At 56.1% G+C, this 20824-nt stretch overlaps 2 protein-coding genes across 2 annotated transcripts in view; one reads left to right on the top strand and one right to left on the bottom strand.

Moving 5' to 3' along the window:
- Window positions 1-5878, bottom strand: part of PRKAR1B (protein kinase cAMP-dependent type I regulatory subunit beta) — an 89165-nt gene extending 83287 nt beyond the window's left edge. The window contains exon 1 of the mRNA XM_088798838.1: window positions 5379-5878. Within this exon, the coding sequence (XP_088654964.1) occupies window positions 5379-5490 (112 nt within the window). The 5' untranslated portion in view covers window positions 5491-5878. The remainder of the gene's footprint in view (window positions 1-5378) is intronic.
- DNAAF5 (dynein axonemal assembly factor 5) overlaps window positions 5509-20824 on the top strand; it is a 31696-nt gene continuing 16380 nt past the window's right edge. The window contains exons 1-6 of the mRNA XM_074314065.2: window positions 5509-6514; window positions 8449-8633; window positions 13173-13297; window positions 13645-13763; window positions 18788-19020; window positions 19654-19866. Coding sequence (XP_074170166.2) covers window positions 5509-6514; window positions 8449-8633; window positions 13173-13297; window positions 13645-13763; window positions 18788-19020; window positions 19654-19866 — 1881 coding nt within the window. The remainder of the gene's footprint in view (window positions 6515-8448; window positions 8634-13172; window positions 13298-13644; window positions 13764-18787; window positions 19021-19653; window positions 19867-20824) is intronic.

The raw sequence follows: 20824 nt of genomic DNA, 5'->3' as shown, positions 1-20824 counted from the left end.
ATCTGAATCAAAACTTCATCCCACCACCAATGTAAACCTTTGGCTGTCTCAGCTCAGGCCTGCCCAGAAACGCTGCAGACCAGCTCTCTATTTCCTCCTCCTCCTCCCTCCTCCCGCCCCTCCCCTGTCGCCTCCCCCCCCCCCATTACTTCTGGCCCCTCCAGGTTGGCTTGGGGAACCAACAGAAAACAGAAAAGGGCCCAGTTTCACCTGACAGACTTTGGGGATAGCCACTCCACGGCTGGCTTTTGCTCTCAGCACCTTCTGGGGGGCTCTGGAGGTCTCCTGCCGGGACCTCCCCCACACACTGTTCCTGGGATGGGGTGACCCTCTGAGGACAGTCTTCAGATCCCAAGACACCCCCCCCCCATACACACACCCTCATTGTGGCAGATGATTCACCCTGGCAGAACCCCCTGGCAGAGTGTCCTTGCAAGTCAAGGAGCTCCCAGGTTCAGGGGGCTGGCGGTCGGCTGCGTGCACTAGCCCACCAGAAACCAGGTCCCTTGGCCTCTCTCATATGTGCCTCCTGGCAGCAGCCAGCAGAAATCAGGGAGCTCACGTGTGCGTGGAAGCAGATGCTCCCAGCCCAGCTCAGGTGAGGCCCAGCCTGGCCTTGAGTGTGGCCCCCGAGGAGCCTGCTGAGCCCGCCTGGTCCCGACCCACAGACACGGGGAGACAGCCAGTGTGTGTGATATTAAACCACTATGTCTGTGGTAACTCGTTAGGCAGCAGTTGAAAATAAATCACGTGAATTAAGAAGAGGCCCAGCTGAATGTGTGTGTCCCCCCCGATTCCCATGTGAAATCCTGACCCCATGTAACGGTGTTGGTGGGTGTGGCTTTGGAGTGACGAGGTCACGGGGTGGGGCCCTCATGAGTGCAATTAGTGTCCTTATAAAAGAGACCCCAGGGAGCTCCTTGTCCCTTCTGCCATGTGGTGACACCGTGAGGAGGTGCCAGCTATGAACTGGGTAGGGGTGGGGGGCTCACCAGACACCAGATGTGCTGGTGCCTTGATCTTGGACTTCCAGCCTCCAGACTGTGAGACATAAACGTCTGTCGTTTGTAAGTCACCTGCCTGTGTAATTGTCACAGCGGCCTGAGCTGACTGACACAGGAGGCAGCATGCAGTATCGAGCAACGCCATATGTGAACGTGCATTGAAGGATAAAAGAAACAAATACTATGAATCTGGCATACGAATGAATAAACATTAAGGGATCAGAACAGAGTCCAAAAATAAACCCAAATATTTGCAGGAATTTTGTTTGTGACAGAGGTAGCAGTGTGTATCAGAGGGGAAAATAGTAATTCTATAGTTTGGAGAGAACTAAAAAGCCAACCAGGAAAACAATTAAGTTGTCACCCCTATTCACGCTTTTTATACAGATTAAGTTTCAGGTGAATCAAAGATTTAAACATAAAAATTGAAATTATAAAACTAACAGAAGAAAAGTTGGGAAAGTATTTTATAATCTTAGGGCAGAGGTCACCTTTCTAAGCATAATACAAAATACAGGAGCCATAAATGTAAAAATTAATATATTCAACTACATAAAAATGAAACTTTTGTGTTAAAAAATACATTCAAAAGACAGACGAAATATAACATACACTACAAAGGGCTAACTTCCTTCAAATAAGAACAATGCAAACTAAAACTAAGAACAACGCAAATTAAAACTACACAGATACTATTTTTTGCCTATCAGGTTAGCAAAAATCTCAGTCTGCTAATATTGTTTTGGCAAGGGTGTGGGAAACCGGGGCGCTCGTGCCTTGTTGGTGGGGGTGTGAAATGACACGGCCTTATGGAGACCAGACACTGAAACACACACACCATTTATTCTAGCAGTTCCACTTTGCTGAATTTACTGGTAATTTGATAAAACTTATCAGCACTGCAGTGACTATCCTTACTCATGCATTTTTCTGCACAGGGGCAAATATATCTGTATACTTTTCCAAGTGCACAAAAATGCATGAAATGAAACTAAATATCCATCAACATGGTCTGATGGAATATATTAGGACACATCCAGATAGTGGAATAGATACAGCTGTCAAAAAGGACAGAGCAGCTGTGTGAACTAACATTAAATGATCTCCAAGGTATCTTTAAGTGAAAGAAAAACATGCTATGAAACTGCACTGTGTGTGACCATTTAAGGGGTGAAAGGACCTGTGCTCATTCAGGCACACTCCCTGGAAGGATCCTGAAGACACTCGTGACAGAGGCTGCCTCTGGGAGGGGACTGCAGTCTGAGGCAGAGGGAGAGAGGGAGCTTGCTACTTCCTGTGTCCTTGGGCACCTGTGAATCTTGTACTATACTCACGTATAACCTATTCTAAAATTAGTTACTTTTCTTTATGTTTCTAAAATCTTCCAAGAAAAGATGGAGAATCCACAACACTCATTACTTTAACTCTCCCCAAACTACACTAAAGCCACAATGAAAGGGGTTTGTTTTGAAAGGCCCAGATCCCTACGCACCGGGAGACCTGGGGAACACAACCCGGACAGAGTGTGGAAACCTGAAAGGACAGTCGTGGACTTACTGGGACCAAGAGGCTAAAATGTGAACACAGCCAAGGGGAAGGGAACGTCCAGTTCCTACCACAACCCTCCAGATACCCCGAAGTGACAGCAAATGGGGGGGTGGATTCATGCCTCAGGGTGATGCATTCTCAACAGAGAGTAAGGTGGTCTCTAGCCGGGGCGACACAGTCTGGTGGAGGGAGGGGGAGCCACTCTGGAAATGGGTGGTCACCAGATGTCAGAGCGAGCCATGGACCCCCCCTTGGGGCCATCTCCACCCCTCCCCAGCCACATGCAATCTTGTCTGGAGAGCCCAACCAGCTCACCCACAGCCAAGCTCAGAGTAACGTCCTTCCCGAGCTCGGCGCTTCTCACCAGCTCCTTGGTTTCCGCTGGCAGGCCTGTGACAACAGTGGAGTGATGCCGCAGGCCTCCTCAGGCAAGGTAAAAAGGTGACACTGCCTTGCCCGTCTTTTTCTGATCTCGGGACACTTGCCTTTAGAACCCGTCCATCTTGCTGTGAGGAGGCCCAAACTGGCCACATGGAGAGGAGCTGCGGCCCCCAGCGACAGCCAGCACCGATGGCCAGACACGTGAACACCGGCAGCAGACGTGTCCAGCCCCAGCCTTCAGCGAGGCCCACCCACCACCTCAGTCCACATAGGGACCCTTGGAATCGATTTAGTAAGTGCCATTGTCACAGTTACTGAGTCCTCCTGGGGTGGTAAAGGTTACTGTTTGATCGCTGGGACCTACCCCAAGACCAGGGTGCCTCACCAGACCGTCTCCTGCCGAGCTGGCGCCTCCCAGTGTGGTCTCTGTGGAAGCACCCCTGTCCGTCTGCGAGCCAGGCCCCAACCCAAGTACTCACTTCCCTCCCGCTCAGCCAGAATCCTTACCAAGTTCTATCAGTTTTTCTACAAAGTAACTCAGCGGCCACAACCCATAGGTACTTTAGTCCCAGCCAGCGCCACCTCTTGTCCCTGTGGAGGAGTGGCAGCCTCCTGGCCAGCCTCCCTCCTGCTTAGACCTCTTCAGGGGCCCCTTTTCACAGCCTCATAGAAGGTGAGTCCAGGCACAGCCCCAAGCCAGCCGAGGGCCCAACAATGGCCCACAATGCCCCTCGCTCCCTCTGCCCCTCCCTGCTCCCCAGAACCTCATTCCTCAGAACCCACTTCAGGTTTCTTCTCCAGAAGCCTGCCCTGCCAGGGCTCAGGGGTCACTCACGTCACAACTGCATCTATTTGCGTTGTCACTTGACCAGCTGTCTCCCCACCAGACCATCAGTTCCAGGAGAAGGAACTGTGTGTGCTTTGACACCACTGTGTTCCAGCGCCGCGAAGAAGATCCAGAAATGTCACATGTCCCATAAATATTTGTTAGATGAAACAATAAATGAGTCAGCGGAGTGTTATTTGCTAAAATCAGTTTATTGCACTTGTTTAAACAACACACTTTATACTACATGAGACCAGGCCACGGAACCACGGACCTGAACTAGAACTGGGGGTCCCTCCCTCCTCATCTCACCGGCTCTTTGGAATTGAGTCACGGAGGAAGTTCCTCTCTGCCCCTGCTGTGCACCTGGACAGCTCCATCACCTTCTGGCTCAAACGCAGAGACTTCAAAGCTCTGCAGTTAAGATACAGAGCGACTGTCACCTCAGTCACAGTCAGCGCCCGGTACCATGAACAATCAAAACTCCAAACTCGATTTAGACAGTTAAAACATTTTCCTCCTCCTCGAGAGGTCCGTTTGCTCCCCCCCCCTCTCCATCCACCCTCCCCAAACTTGAGCTTTCCCACATCAGAACAACTTCTGGCTACTAGAATTCCCAGAAGTGTATGTCCTCTCAGTTCTGGAAGCCCGACGTCCGAGAGGAAGGTGTAGGCAGGGATGGTGCCCCTGCGGGGGGAGGAGGCGTTCCAAGCCTCTCTCCTGGGCTTGCAGAAGCCACCCTCCCGTTCACGTGGTGTTCTCCTGGGTGCTGTGTCTGTCTCCCAACTCCCCTCTTACAAGGACAGCAGTCCTATTGGATTAGGGCCCATCCTAACGACCTCACTTTGCCTCCATTTTCTCTGTAAAGGTCCTGTCTCTAATAAGGTCACCTGCGAGGTCCTGGGGGTTAGGGTCCCAAGACGGGAATCTTAAAGGGCTCCACGCAGCCCAGGCCCCGCCCACAAGGCCCCGCCCACAAGGCCCCGCCCACAAGGCCCCGCCCACAAGGCCCCGCCCACAAGGCCCCGCCCACAAGGCCCCGCCCACACAGGCCCCGCCCACACAGGCCCCGCCCACGTTGTCGTTCCCACCGGAGGGACCTGTCCTCGCGCCTCGCCCTTCACCTGGTTAACTCTCCCTTAACCTTCACACTGCATCTCTCCAATCACCGCCTCCGGGAAGCTTTCCCAGTCTAGGTCAAATTTCCTGGCCACCCATTCCCTCGGACCCATCGTAATTCTGCATTAATGCGAGCATGCACTTACCACCTACCTCCGGTCACTAGGCGGTAAGAACCGAGACAGCAGCGGCCGCGCGAGGTTTCCGTGTCATCGTATCTCAGGTGCCTCCGTGCGGCTCGACCCGGCCTGTCGGAGGCACGAATGCAAGCGGCTCACCGCAGGCCACCTGAAGGTCCTTAAAACATCCCTTTACCAAGCAAAGGTCAGCAACTACCAAAAGGGGGGTGTCACGTCCAAAATCAAGTTCAGGTCTTAAACGCAAGGGCATTTTGCTTCCTTCAAGCTCGTTAACGGCGCTGTCACAGCAGGAGCTGCCTGGGCGGCAGGTGCGGGCTTCCCGGCTGCGGGGGGCGGTCAGACCGGCGCCGACACACTCACCGGGGCGGCTTCTCGCAGGCTGTTCGCCGCCGTGCCAGCGCCCGGGCTGTTCCCTCGGGGTCGCGAACGCGGCGTGTCCTGAGACCACGGGACGCCCAGGCCCCGCGGGCATACGCCGCAGGCGGCCGGAATGCTCTCTGGGGCGGGACTCCCCACGCTCGGGGCTGTGCAGCCGCGCGGAGCAGCGGGCGCGCCGGCCCCGCCTTCCGTGTTCTCTCCGCGGGCCGGGCCGGCCCGGAGCCCGGCAGGTGGCGCGCCTTCTCCGACCGCGGTCCTGCCATCTGTGCGACGGGAGCGGCCGCTTGCGGTGAGCGGCCGGCGCCCCGCACGGCGCCAGCGCCCCAGGTCCCGCGGCTGCCGCGGCCCCTCGCCCCCACCCTCCGTCGGGGCCGTGTCGCGTCCGCTCCCGGAGCCGCCAATCAAGTCGCGTTCGGATCCAACCGGAAGACTGGCCGTAATCCGCGTCGCTGCCGTCGTAAAAGCGCAGATCTCCCCGGCGACGGGCAACGCGGGGAAGATGGCGGCACTGGTGGTGACGGAGGCCGCGGCGCCCCCGGGCCCCGCCGAGGCGGCCGAGACGGCGGAGGCGGCGGAGCTGAGCCGCGCCCTGAGCCGCCTGCTGCCCGGGCTGGAGACCGACAGCAAGCTGGGTCGGCGGCGCGCGCTGGAGGCGCTGCAGGGCGCGCTGGAGGCGGCGCTGCCCGAGGCGCCGGCCGCCGACCCCGCCGCCGCGGCCGCCGCCTTCCAGGGCCCCTGGGCGCGCCTGCTGCTGCCGCGCCTGCTGCGCTGCCTGGCCGACCCGGCCGAGGGCTGCCGCGCGCTGGCCGCGCACCTGCTGGGCCTGGGCCTGCGGCGCGCCGCGCGGCCCCGCGACGCCCTGCCGCGCCTGCTGCCCGCGCTCTCGGCGCGCCTGGCCTGGCCCGAGCCCGCGCGCCGCCCGCCGCCCGAGGCCTGCGAGGAGCTGCGCCTGGCGCTCGTGCAGCTGCTCCGCCTGGCCGTGGAGCTCTGCGGCGCCGCGCTCGCGCCCCACCTGGACGACGCGGTGCGCGCGCTGCGCTGCACGCTGCTCGACCCCTTCGCCGCCGTGCGCCGCGAGAGCTGCGAGTGCGCCGCGGGCCTGGCGCGCGCCACGCCAGGTGCGCGGCCCGGGTGGGGGCCCCTCGGGACCCTTTTCCATCCGGCGGTTCCCAAAATGCAAATTCCTGGAGCCCCCCGCCGCAATTGTAGTGGGTTTGGGATGGGCTGCGTTGCGATAGCTGCCCCTCGCCGGGGTGACTGACCCGGGTGGCTAAAGGAACACACTGAGAAACACCGCTGGCCTGTCGTTTCCCTCGGAGTCCACCCATCTTCTCTCTGGCTCGGACCGCTGTCCTCAGTGGCGAGAGGTCGCTTCTACTCTCGCGTCCCTTTAATCCAAATTCCGTTATTTTAAGAACACTGATCTGATGAGGACTTCTCATTATCTAAGTAGCCATTTCCGCCGGAGCTTGCCCCACTTACCTGTCTTTGCTGCCTCGGGCTAGGGTGTAAAATGGGAGAGAAAGCACCTACTTAGACCTGTTGAGAAGGCTTCTAGGAGGAGGGAACGTTTAAGTGGAAGACCCGCGGAGGGGGGTCAGGAGGAAGCAAACCTTGAGGAATACGCTTGTCAGATCCCAGGAGCAAAAAGGAGGCTAAGGTGACTGGGAGGAAGAGAGGCCTGCGTGGAGGCGGTTGAATTTCGTATTAAGTGCAGTGGGGAGCCAGTGGAGACGGAGCCTGTTAGGCTCAGGGTCTGGTTTTTAGGAGGTCGTTCCGGTGCTTGGATTATAGCAGTGACAATGGAGGAAATGAGGAAGCCAGTGGGGGCCAAAATCCATATTTAGACAAGGTTGGCTTGGACTTGGGTGGGGCAGTCTGCTAATAGAGATGGGGAAAACTGACCATGTCTTTTGAAGGTAGAGCTGATAGGATTTCCTGTTGAATTCGGAGGGGGGTGAGGGAGGAAGAGGTTTGGATGGACAGGAGACAGAGGAAGTGGGGCCTAAGGTAATATCGAGGTTTCCGTTTTGCGGCATGTTTGCTTTGGATTCAGACAATGCAGAATTCTAGTGGAGCTGGGGGAGAGGCATGGGCTGGAGATGGCCCTTGGGAATTACAAGCTGTTAATGCATTTCTCACTGGCTCTCAACTGCCTCCCCCTGGTCTGGGCGCCAGCCAGAGGGGCTCCTTCTCGTTGCTTTCCAGCCTTTGTGTGTTCCCTCCCTGTACATTCTGGGAAGGCAAGAGAGTCTCTCTGTGCCCCCAGCACCGAACACAGTGCCTGCCGGGAGGAGGTGCTCCCTGATTGTTGAGTGAAGGAGTGTTCCTCCTGCTTGAAGCACCTCCCATGTCAGCACACTCCCTCTGCCCCGCCACCCTGGGTGCGGCCCTCTCTGGATCCCCGCCACACTGGGCAGCATTGGATCAAGAGCTTGCCCAGAGCATTACTGAAATAGAGAGCTCACAGATGGGCCTCACGCAGAGGGAACCAAGGCCACAAGTCCAAAACCAGAAGGTCAGCCTGGCCGTCCCAAAGACCCTCTGGTTCTGACTTCCTGGGAGGACATTACAAATAGAAAGTGCAGTGGCTTTGCTTAAAGCAAGCGATGCTTGTCCAGTTTCCTGCAGTAGTGCTGGGCGTCTGGCTTTGGGCACAGCTGGATGTAGGGACTTGGACAGTGTCCTCCTGGCTCAGTTTCTTTCTTTTGGTCAGCGTCCCTCTCAGGCACCCATTGTAGCTGTCAGCAGCTTTAGGCTCTACCATCTTCAGCTGAGGTGCACTCAAGCTTCCAGCCTTTTCTCTCTGATTCCCCAAGCCTGAGTCGTAGAGGTGCTGTTTGGGTTGCACACCTGTTCCTGCACCTGGCCTGGTGCTGGGTGTGCAAAGGTGCACTTGGCGGGCCTGAACCTCGTGCCATGGGGGCGTTGGTGGGGAAGGAGGGAAGGCCCACAGTGCAGTGGCCTATCCTCCTGGGCATCCACGAAGCTGGACTGGACAGAGGCACGGAGGGAGCAGCCCTGGTAACTGCTGGCCTTCCCTGTCCCACAGATCACTTCCACATGCAGTCGGAGTCTCTGATCGGCCCCCTGATGCAGACCATCTCCCACCAGCACTGGAAGGTCCGGGTGGCTGTCATCGAGGCCACAGGCACGGTGATCCAGTTCGGCAGCGGGAAGTCAGTGGATGACGTGCTTCCTCACTTTGCTCAGCGGCTCTTTGACGATGTCCCCCAGGTAAGGGGAGGTCCTCTGGGCAGTCCCTTTTCCTGACTGAAGGCAAGCATGCTGATAGGGTACACGTGACTCACTTCCTTCTCCTTCTTTAAGGTGTTAACGTTACACCACATGGCCTGTCAGCCATTCCTGCTTCACTTCTTTGAGAAACTGGGAAGAGCTCGGTTGTCTGAATACATTTGCCATTCTTAATTCCAAGGCCTTAATTCCAAAGAGGAGGAAAATGTCAGTGCTGTGTGCTCCTGGTTTGTAGAAGCGTCCTTAACGAGCGCCTCCATCAAGGTGGTTGGCAAACCAGACCTGGGAGGAGAAGGACGGTGGCAGGGTAACTCGTTCCATCGGGCTTTGGGTCCTGCTGAGAGACAGACAGACAGACAGGCAGACGGAGATCAGAATACTGGCTTTTTTGTTGGCAGAAGCCAGGTCCAAGGGCGTCTTGAATCTGAGGCCACAGCTGCTAAAGTGTCCCAAGGAGCAGAGGGCTGGCTGCAGCTGGCAGGCTCTCTCCCAGAGGGAGGGAACCTGGAGGAGAGCACGTCCTTGTGGTCACGTGCGGTAGGAGGTGGAGCAGAAGCCTTCCAGAGTGGTTACAAAGTGCCACTGCCGTGGCCACCCCGGGCCATTCCACATCGTGCCATGTAATGCATGCCCTGCGTGGTGGCGTGGCCCCGATGGCAGAAATGCCAGCCCTGGGCACAGAGCCCTGTGCCAGGGTGTCTTTTCCAGACACCGTCTCACTTAGTCCTCACAGATGTTTTCACGGCTGCTACTTCCATTTCCTGAGGTCTGAGATCTGTGATGCACTCAGGGTCACCCAGCTAGAGTCAGCCTCCAGGCTCGGACCTGGTGACACCAGACTGCTCTGTGGCACTGCCCTGCCTCCCAACCACAGGCACACTGGGTTTCTCCCCAATGACTTTGTTCCGTTTTTTAAAAAGTTTTGCTAATCTGTAGTTGCCATACTACACAATTTGTCTATTTAAAGTATTGGACATTTTTGATATATGACAATTTTTTTAAATTTTGGTAAAATATTCATAACATAAAATGTGCTGTTTTAACTAAAAACGTCAAAAAAAAATTAGAAAGGGAAAAAATGCTGTTTTTACCATTTTTCAGCGCATCATTCCGTGGCATTAAGTACATTTACAGGGGTGTGCAGTCATCCCCACCGACCAAAGCTTTTCATCCTCCCAAAGAGAAACGAACCATCAAGCAGTAACTCCCTCTCCCCGCCCCCAGCCTCTGATAACCTCTAATCTGCCCCTGAGTTTGTGTATTCTGTATGTTTCATGTAAGTTGAATCAGTATATGATCTGCTGTGAGTGGCCTTTCTCACTGAGCACGGCGTCCTCAGGGCTCATCCGGGTCGTGGCGTGTGTCAGTGCCGAACGCCTCACTCCCTTTTCAGCCTGGGTCACACCTGTTATGTGGGTATTCCCGGCGTTCATCTCTCACCCGTCGTGGGCACTTGGGTTGTTGGCACCTCTTGGCTGTGTGGATATGCTTTCAGGCTGTGGATGGACAGAGGCCTGTCTGAACTCTGCTTCGCTTCTTTTGGCTCTACACCGAGCAGTGGGACGGCTGGGGCCTGCGGCCGTGGCATTCAGCGTGCTGAGACCACCACGCACTTCTGCACAGCCGCTGCATTTCTCATGCCCCAGCAATGCACTGCAGTCTCACAACACTGCTGTTCTCAGATTTTTGTTGCTTGTTTACAGCCGTCATAGTGGGTGTGACGGGCAGCTCGTGGCTTTGATTTGTGTTTCCCTGGCATCATGATGTGGAGCACCTGGTCCTGTGCTTCCGGCCAGGTCGTGTGTTTGACCCGCCGTGACATTCCGCTTCATGACTCAAAATACAGTTCTGCTCTGTCGGCATGAGTGCGCAGGCAGACTGAAAGGGTCCCATATGTGTCCCAATTACACAGAAAGGTTAAAGGTCCTGACCACCTACTGTGGAAGTGATCAGAACCTTTCTGGCCCTACTTGCTGTCCCACTTCCAGCCTGAGGGAAGCAGGGGGACTGGTGGGGAGGGGCGGGCTTGCTGAGCTGTGCCTCTCGGCAGGAGGCAGACTTCCCAGAGGGAAATCGTGTGAAGGTGGCCGGATGAGGGTGTCACTCCAGGCTTTATGGGGCCAGGACAGAAGCCCTGATGTCACTACATGTGACATCATGTACCAGGTCCAGGCATGGCACAGCACATGCCCCAGTGTTGGCTTCCTCCTCCGGCTTCTCCCTGAGTTGCAGTGAGGCTGCCGGTGGGGGCCGATTTAGAGACAGGGACCCTCAGTCTGTTGCGTAGGGCCAGCTGATGGGGATTGACTGTGTGCACCACTGGCTCCCTCCTGGTGGCCTGTCCTGGAACTGGGGCGGGGTCAGCATGTGACAGCATGGTGGGGGGCAGGACAGAATCCGGTCCTGCCAAGAGTGACAAAGGGGCAGGGTGCTGGGTCAGTACCAGCACTGCCCAGCTCAGACGCTCTGTCCATTAACTAGAGACCTGGCAGCAGAGAGCAAGTCCAGTGAGTGCGGGTCACAAGGGACACCAGAGAAAAGCCAGACCACGGCCCTGCTGGGTGGTTTCTCCGTTTCCTTAAGCTAGAGGCAGGACAGACGATGGAGGTGGCTTCCCTATGTCACAGATGAAGTGGTTTTCCTCAAAATAGTGTAATGATTGTGTATCAACAGCTGTCTATAAACAGTATAGCTAAATCAACAGCTCTGTATCGATAGTTGTCTAAATAGTACAAGTGTATGGATGGCTCTGTAAATAGTATAACTGTATCCACAGCTGTCAAATAGTGTAAATGTAGCAATAGCTCTCTAAATAGTATAACTGTATCCAAAGCTCTGTAAATAGTATAACTGTATCCATAGCTCTCAAATAGTGTAATTGTATCGATAGCTCTCTAAATAGTATAAATACAGCCATAGCTCTCTAAAGAACTATGAAAATCTTGCAGCTTGTCTGACCCCAGCAGCATAAGGATTTGCACTCCCACAAAAGAGTGACGATGTCACTAGATGACTGCTTTCTCTTTGGTGCCATCAAGGGCAACATTCTGTATGGTGTTTTTTTTGTTGTTTTTGTTTGGTTTTTAGTTTTTTTGGTGACAGACTTCTCCAAAACTTCAGTCCAAAACTCCTTTTTTGTTTTTTAATATTCTAAAACACATTCTCCCATTATTAAAATGATTTTCATTTCTCTTCATTTCTTCCCAGTGGGGTTTGATTTGTGCCATATAATTTCCAGGGCTGATTGAGGTGGCATTTCAAATCGAGCTCTTCAAGTTGCCTGCCAGCTTTCACACTGACTTGGGGGCACGTTAACGAATGGATGGCCACAAAGTCCCTTAGAGTGAGTTCAAGGTGAAGTCATCCTGCGGCCTGTTCTACTTTTACTTCAGTTGTGGGGCCCTGGTCCTGAGCTCACTTTGATGTTTGTTAGGACTTCACAGGTGCTGGGCTGCTGACAGCCCATTTTTTTAACATTGTAGCTCATAAAGTCGTTAATATAGGCAGTTGCAACAGTAACACGGAGTCCGGGGTCCCTCCCCTGCTCCCACAGCACTGGCAAGTGGGTGAGTGGGGAACGAGAGCCTAGGGCTGCTGAACTGCTACTGCCAGTCACACTCTGTGCAGGTGCTTTCTATCCTCTCGAGAAGCTGGGGACATGTAGCTCTAATTCCCTCTCTTTTCTAGATGGGAGAATGAGATCAGGGAAGCCAGGCCTCAGGCCCCACATCCCAGGGCCGGGTGGGCTTTGCTGGTTTCTATGCCTTGCTGGAGCCGGGGCTGAGCAGCCCACCCTGAACCCACGTGGGTGCCTGAGCTGCTTGTCGCTAGGGCTGTGGTGAGGGGCCACCTCGCCCGAAATGCCTCCCATTGGCAGCCCCAGTCAGCGACTAACACACTGCCAATGGCCTCCTGCCTCGGTGGGACAGCTCTGTGGTGCCATCGCGCTCCAGAGCTCCTGCCACCTCTGCGTGGCTTCTGTCCTGCCCCTGCTGCTGCCCTGCGCGGATCATGTAGGACGCCTGGATCCTTATGCGGGCTCTGCCCTCGGGGAACCGGACCTCGAGCACTTGATGTGTTTGAAGCCCGTTTCTTCCCTGTGCATGCACGTCACCTTTCAGATGGCCGGCAGCAGAACTCAGTGTGCCCCGCTGGCTTCCAGGGGAGTCCCTGGGGCTCTAGGACTAGGGGTGTTGGTGGTGCAGCCTGCAAGCTGGTGTTTCCCAGCTGCTAGCCAGCCGCTTGCTTAAACACCCATGGCGAGACAGCGCCCAGCCTGGCCAGGAGGTTCCCACACGGAAGACGTGGCAAACGCACCATGGACAGGGCTTAGCTGCACGGGGTTCTGCTCAAGCCAGCAGGGGGTCAGGCCAGAGCCAGAGGACATGGACCTGCCAGTGGCCTGAGACGCGGACGGATGGATGGCACTGGGTGGGCCCAGCACTGTCCTCCGTGATGCCCACATGCACGTGGCAGGCCAGCACTGCCCCACACGTAGCACGACACCCACTTTGTGTGCAGGTGCGACAGGCAGTGACGTGCGTGGTGGGGGGCTGGCTGCTGGACCTGCGGGACCGGTACTCCTTCTTCCCCAAGCTGATCCCGCTGCTGCTCAGCAGCCTTGACGACGAGATGCCGGAGATCGCGTGAGTGCTGTGGGGGCAGGGTGGGTAAGGCAGGCGGTGCTGTCCCCGTCTCAGGTCGGGGGTGGGCGGCTGAGCCTCTGCTCCCAGCCTCTGCTGCCAACCTGGGTTCCCTGTCTGGTCGTCAGGGCCGTCCCCACCTGACCTTCCCAGGTTGTCACGACAACAGTGGCCGTTCCTGGGCTCCAGGGTCTCTTGTAGGAGCCGCACTATGCCCTTCATGTTCTGCGAGATCATGTGCCATGAATGGTCTCTGGCTTTTCAAATGAGAGTCTGCTTTCTTACACTGTGGGCACATGCATGGAGTCGGTCACCAGGCCATGGCCCTCTGACCTGTGACTCTGCTGCAGGCACGCGGCTGCCAGCCTCTGGGAGAAGATTGGCCTGCAGTGGCAGCAGGAAAATGAGGAGGACCTCAAGGACAAACTGGACTTCGCGTCTCCGTGTCCCGCCCACCACCCCTCGCCAGGTGAGTGCTGCTTTCCCGAGGGCAGTGAGGTGGCTGGGTGGCAGGAGGACCCCACCCAAGGGGAGAGCAGTGCCACACCCGGCTGCGGTGCTCTGAGCCCCTCACTGTCCCCTCACCATCCCCCCACCGTCCCCCCCACCGTCCCCCTCACTCTCCCCCCACTGCGGGTGGCATTGCTCATGGTGCCCTCTCCTGTCCTGGGCCAGCTCTGGTGAAGAGGCATGTGGCTTCCTTGGGGGTCCAGGTCCATGGGGCCCCCCAGGTGGCCCTGGTGTACAACACGCATGGAGCCACTTCTGCCAGCAGAGATTTTGGAAATGAGCAGCGCTTTGTCATTTCACAAAAATAGCTTTTGTGAGCATCTGAAGAAGCAAAACAGGGCATGGGTAAGACGCAGGCCTTGTACTGGGCTGATTCCGGTGCTCAGAAGCTCCGACCTTCCAGACGCGCCACCGGCAGCGTCAGTCCTATGCTCTGTCCCTAAGTGCCGAGTCAGGGCCGAGCCCTTGGCCCGCACACCTTCATGTTTCCGTTCTGTAAACTGCTCTCAGATACGAGGTGCGGGGGTCACACTACCGGTTCTAGACCAGCCTGTGTTCGTGGCAGAGTCTCCACACCACCCTGTGGCTCCTGTGCAGTCACATGGGCCATGGAAAACCAGGTGGCCATGTCCTGTGCGTTTATGTCCTCGCCGGTGTTAATGCAGGTGGCGGGTCATCCCTACTTACAGGCCGTGCTGCAGGCGGGATGAAAGGCATGGGCGATGGGGCTGCAGAGATGCAGGCCTGGGAGGGAGGTGGGCAAGGGGCGGCCAGCCTGGCGACAGGCAGCTGTGCCCAGAACTTGTGCTTCAGTCGGGGCAGATACGCTGGGAATGGACTCACAATCAGTCAGTGGCATAAGCTCTGGATTTCACTAGGTTTGGAGCATTTTGCCTTAATGTCACTTTTTCTCCTTTAAAATTTGAATTTTAAGTCCAAGTTTTCAGACTTTTTAACACATTTCATATGTCAGTTTATGTCAGTCTCCTCAGAACCTGTCCACCGACTGTCCATTTTCCTGGCCACACACTCTCCCAGTGCCCCGACCTCAGCAGTTGCCCAGCTTGGGTCCGGCGACGTCCCTCCCCCAGAGCACACTCCAGCCCCTGAGGGCAGGCTGTGAGGTACTTGACACGAGTAACTCAGCCTTCCAAGGCAGGGCCCTGTGAGCTTCAGCGAGCACAGGCATATGACCCCCACAGATGCGACCTAGAGCGTGCCACCAGCCCCAGACGGCCTTCGTGCCCATTCCCCTCACCAGCCCTGCGGTTGCCACTCCACACAGTCTCCTGGGGTCTCTGCGTTTTCCAGCTGCACAGTCGCCTTTCTTGTCTGGTTCTCATCACGCCGTGTGACCGTGGCTCTTCTGCCGCTGGGTCACATTCCATCCGGACGTCCGAGTTTGTGTGATTCTCAGTACTCAAAGGACGTTTGGGTCATTTCCAGTTTGGGTGACTTCAGACAAGGCTGATGGAAGCACGTGCATTCAGGTTTCGTGTGACTGTCACCTTCTCAGACCCACACGAGGACCAGGGTGGCTGGGCCGGCTGGTGGCTGGGCCGTGTGTGTCTGCGTGGACTGCCGGCTCTTCCCAGGCGGCTGCACTTGGCCTCTCACACATGGTAGAGGAGTGTTCCAGCTGCCCCTCGGCCCATGACGCGGGGATATTCGTAGCCCCCTCAGTGTAGCAGGATCCATTGTGTAATGGGGTCACTAGTGGTTTAGCCTGTGAGCCCCGAGCACAGGTGCTGTGAGCATCTTTTCGGGGCTTATCACAGGCCACTGCACGTTCTCTAGTTCAGTGTCTGTTCACATCTTCTGTCCGTAGTTTAAGTTGGTTGTTTGTTCTGCTGTGGTGGAGGTTCCAGACTTCTTTGTACAAAGGACACAGTCCTTTGTCAGGTCTGTGTTGTGCGACTCTTCTCTCCAGCTGGGCTGAAGTACTGGCGGCTCTGGCGGGCACCGTGCCCCCTCCTGCATGCCTGCTCTGCTTCCTACCTGCCTCATTTCTTCCTGGGACTTATTCTAGCCGACATCGTGCTGTCTGAGCAAAATGTTTACTCTCATCATCTCGCTCGAGAGGAAGACTTGTGTATGCGTATATCCTGGCACCTGGAGCAGGTGTGCCAGGAGCAGAGCCGGCTCAGCAGGGTCAGATGTGTGGGTGTGTGTCCTCTTACCTCAGAAGTGGGAGGCCCGAGTGTGGCCGAATCGCAGACGTGAGCGTATGAGCAGCCAGGATGAGCAGGTAACGGTTCACCTGCTGATAGAGCCTGTGCTCAGCAGCCTGCCCTGTGCAGCACTTGCACCTGGACCGGGTCTCATTCCAGGCCATCCCTCCCTTCCTAGGAAAGGAAGGTGTGCGCAGCGTAGAAATGTAACCTGCTTACCACACAGTTGGTCATTAGCTTTGCAAACACAGTGTAAGTTTCCTGTGAGAACACTGGGATAAATCTCCACTTTTAAAACCAAGGTGTATGTTGGGAAGAACGGAAGGGCATCTTTTGTCGTTCTCAAGCCTGTCGTTGGCCTGGACAAAGTGCTCTTCTCGTGTGGAAACACCAGTTCCTGCTCGACGTGTATCTGCCCACCACCCCGCCAACCGCCAGCGGCAGGATCAAGTGGTGACAGCAGGTTCCGGAGTCCCTTCTGCTTTGAAATTATTCTTTAGCTAAAATTGTTTTCCTTGGTAATGCTTGAGTGAAAAGCAAGCACGTCTTTGCAATGGTGAAGGGCTTGTCAGACCTTTTAACACCAGAGAATAGAGTTGGCTTTTGTTAAAACCCATTTTAGAAATCAGGAGGGTTCCCTTTGAACAGATGCCATTGTCCTGTGAATTGCTCTGTCCATAATACCCTCTGTGTTTTCATGTTCTGCCTGAGAGCCCAAACCGGGCTTGTGTTTCAGCCAAGTGTTGGCCAGTATCGGGAAAGACACCTGAATAGAAGAAGTTGTCAGAACTGTTACATTGTGCAGAGGAAGCAGGAGAGGCCAAGTGAGCGAGGGTCCCTGGGTGGACAGTGACCGTGCCGAGCCCGCTCTGAGTGTGAGGAAGAAGTGTGACCCTGTTAGCGGCAGGAGGGAAGGGCAGGGCCTACACCGTCTGGCAGCTGCCGTGGCGCCCGGTCTACTTGTCACAGACGCCGTTCTCCCTCTCAGACCGACAGGAGTGACGCCCCAGGAGCTAGGCAGCTGGTGCCCAGGCAGCAGTGAGGACCACACCTCATTGACCCGGGTCTCAGGTCTGGGCACGAGTGGCTCCCGTGGCTTTCCCTAACGTCGTGTCGGCTGACCCTCGACCACACACTCAGGAGTGTCCGCTTCTGCAGGAAGGTCAGCGTCTCATAGCTGCTCGGACCTCTGCCTCTCTATCCAGCCTGTTTGTGATGGTTTATAAATCACAGTGCCAGGCAGACCTGCTATGGGACTCCGATAAATACGTTGAGAAATGGATGGTCTGTTTTTCTGCCTGAGGTTAAATTACACTTAGCCTAACCGCAAAAATAAACTGAGTTCACGCTCCACATGTTTCTGACGCGCCTGTCAGGGTTGTCTGCTGACCTCCCTGATTTAAGAGGCAGGGAGAGGTGTGTTTACAAATACAGAAGCCCAAGTGATGGCCACCAAGGCCTCCTCGAACTCGTCGGAGGCCTCTGACCCTGCACCTGAGGTTTGTGCCGCTCCTGACGGCAGTGGGGGCTGTGCGAGCTCTGGGCGCTGGGGCTGACTTCCTGGGTGCCCACGCAGATCTGCAGTAAAGCCCCAACTCAGCTGCTCGGAAAGTGACTTTCGGACGAGAAGTAAATTGTTTAGTAGCTGTAAAAATGAGGTAGAAAAACAGGTCAACCATCTCTCTCCACACAGCAGAATCACACACCCCTACACCAGGGTACAAGGTGGGGGCAGAAGTCAGCACTTAGTGTGCTCGTAAGTGTGCTAGGCACTACACACCTGTGTCTCTGATTGGTGCTGGACCCTGTGAGGTCACGTTCTTGTCGCCTCTTACAGCCAAGCAAGCACAAGACCTGAGAGGCTGTGTGGCCACCAAGAGGCAAGCAGGTGCTCAGCGGGCCCTCGTGCCCTCAGAGCCGTGCTCTAAGTGCTCCAAGGCAGTTGTCCTCTGTGTGTGGTACATGCTCCGGCGTGATGCACTCGGGCGTGGTGCACACGTGCATGGTGCATGCTCGGGCGTGGTGCACACGTGTGTGGTGCATACTCAGTGGGATGGGAACTCTCATGCTGGTTTGGCCCTTTCAGAAAGCATTTGAAGCTTGTGGCAGTTTCCTAAATGTTACTGGGCAGCTGCCCTGTGACCCAGCCACCACGCTGCTGGGAACCTTCCAGGAGGTGACAACAGGCCCACCCAACCCTGCACGTGTGTGTTCTCCACAGCATCAGTGCTGTACAGAGCTCAGGGGCCGTCCACCAGCAGTGTCCGGACACACTTGCTGTCTCCCTGCCTCGGGACGCTGCTGGGCAGTCAGGTGGGAGTGCACAGCAGCCCATGGAGGGGGCTGAGTGACCTCACAGAGTAAAGAGGAGCCTGACAAAAAAGTATACACTGTCCAGTTCCACTACAGAAGATTCTAGAACATGCTGTTGAGCTGTCATAACACGAAGCAGATCCGTGGTTGCCTGGGCGGGGTGGGGCGGGCTGGGGGCGTCACGAGAGGCATGGGGAACTGGGTGAGGGATGCATCTACTGCTGACTGCAGTGACGGCTCGCAGGTGTGTCCAGATGTCAGCACTTGCCGAGTTTGGCACGTGGAGGTGTGCCCTGTTGCACGTCGCCCACACCCCAGCAAAGCGGTGAAATGCTTCCAAGTTTGTCTTCATTTCTGTCCTGAGAGTTGGTTTGAATTTTTAAGACCTCAAAATAAAACTGGTGGGTTTACCTTAAATAGGAGTGTACAACAGATTACTTTCTGAAGGACCGTGGGGGTTTTGTGAATTTCACGTTTCCTTTTGATCTTTTTAACGCAGAGACCCGCCCGGGGTTGGGCTGCCGGGAGCTCGTCTTCAGAAACCTGTCCAAGATCCTTCCTGCCGTCTGTCACGACATCACCGACTGGGTGGTGGGGACCAGGGTGAAGTCTGCGCAGCTGCTGGCGGAGCTGCTACGACACGCAGAGGACCACATCACGCAGCACCTGGAGCTCCTGCTCAGAACGCTGCTCCGCGCTTGTGCCGACGACGAGGGGGCCGTGGTCAGCAGTGTGAGTAGCCTTTCCAGCCACGGTTATCGAGCCGTAACTTGCCGGTGTGAAACCCACTGCTTTTAGATTTACAGATCTGCGAATTTTGACAAACCTAAGCAGTCGTGGAACCACCACCGCAGCTGAGCTCTAGAGTTCCTGTTGCCCCCGGGCCCCCACCCCACGCCCAGCCCCCACCACCGCTGATGTGCTCTGTCCCTGTAACCTGCCTTCTTGAGGGCCTGTGCAAATGGAACCGTACTGCGTGTTTGGGGACTGGCATTTTCTCTCACCTTGATGCCCTGAGGCCCACCCATGGATACACTCATAGCCCCTCCTTGACTGGACCCCCTGCCCCACTTGTGGGGCGCAGCACATTTGAGCTGCAGGCAGGGGTGTAGGTTGCTGGGAGCAGACAGACCAGCGTGGGGCGGGAAACCCGCCAAGATGCAGCCCTCCTGCCAGCCATTCACATCTGCCTTGAAAGCTAGATGGCGGGAACCTTCCCAGGGATGTCCCAAGGGTCACCAGGGCCTCTTTGCACCAGTGTCTGAGCAACGGATGCCAAGAGAGGTTCCTGTAGGTCTACCTGGTGGTCATGGCAGCCGGACCCTAGGCATTGGCAGCCCCAGCTGTCTGTGGTTCCTCCCGCAGTGTGCCAGGTCCGCAGAGCTGATTGGGGCATTCGTCAGCCCAGACGTCTTCCTGAGGTTGATGTGGCCCCTGCTGAAGAAGTCACCCTCTGCCCCCGGCCTCCTGGTCCTCGCTTCTGTCATCCGGGGCTGCCCGAGGGAAGCCCTCCAGCCACACCTGAAGGCCATTGCCACGGAGCTGGCCCAGGCGCACATCTGTCAAGGGGCTGAGAAGGTAAGCGTGGGAATGAGTAGGTAGGATGCAGACAGTACTGCATGTGGTGTGGTGGGCAGTCCCTGGCCAGTCACTGTGGAAGCAGCACTTGTGACCGTTGCTAATAAACCTGGCCTGGGGCCTGTTGTTGGAGCACCTTGCTTCTTGTCTCACTCTGCTCTGTCCAGCACGGCGGCCACTAAAAGTAACATTATACAAGTTAAAGGCACTTTTCCAGTAACACTGACCACGTTCCCTGTGCCTGGTGGCCACGCGTGGCCGACACTCCCGTGGTGGCCAGTGCAGGACGGGGCACGTCCCTCGAGGACAGCCTTGCTGGACAGCGCTGCTGTGGGTGATCTTGGGCCAAGAGAGGGGGCACGGTGGCAGTCTCCTCCCTCCACCCTGAGACGAACTTGCCTGGTGCCCACCCCACCTATGGGTCCACACAGCACTCAGTGCCATGTGCACCTTCCACTAGTGCCGTGAGCTGGGCCCCATCAGTTGGTTTTCTGATAATGCATGTAAAACAAGACACCTGGCGGTTTGGTGAGCCGTTGTTGGGATCTGAGCATGGCTGGCCCAAATTTGTTTTGTTTTAAATTGAGCAATAAATCCGTCATGTCTGCAGCTGAGACCATGTAGGTACTTAGGCTTAACCATTTGAAATAATTTATAATTGTTTGCAATTGAGAAAAAATAATGACTTTGTTTTTGCTTGGCTGGGAGAGGCTTAAGCCCTGTAAACCCCGCCCTGGACGTGGCTCTCGGATCTCTCTGTAGAGAAACCGGAGTCACCTCAGGTGGGGTCAGCGTGCAGTGCCGCCCCCAACGCCGGGAGAAGCTGGCACGCTCCAACTCTGTACATGACCGTGGCTGCTGTGGCCACAAAGCCAGGCTGGAAGGGACCAGAGGGGCTCGCTCTGCTTCCTCACTGTCTAGTCCTTGGTCACGGCCCTTTCTCTGGCTTCCGAGTGAG

The sequence above is a fragment of the Rhinolophus sinicus genome, chromosome 5 (assembly GCF_057876585.1).
Source record: "Rhinolophus sinicus isolate RSI-liver-muscle chromosome 5, RSI-T2T, whole genome shotgun sequence".
Classification (NCBI taxonomy): Eukaryota; Metazoa; Chordata; class Mammalia; order Chiroptera; family Rhinolophidae; genus Rhinolophus; species Rhinolophus sinicus.
Note: the sequence above shows the minus strand (reverse complement) of the source record. Positions and strands in the feature narration are given on the sequence as shown.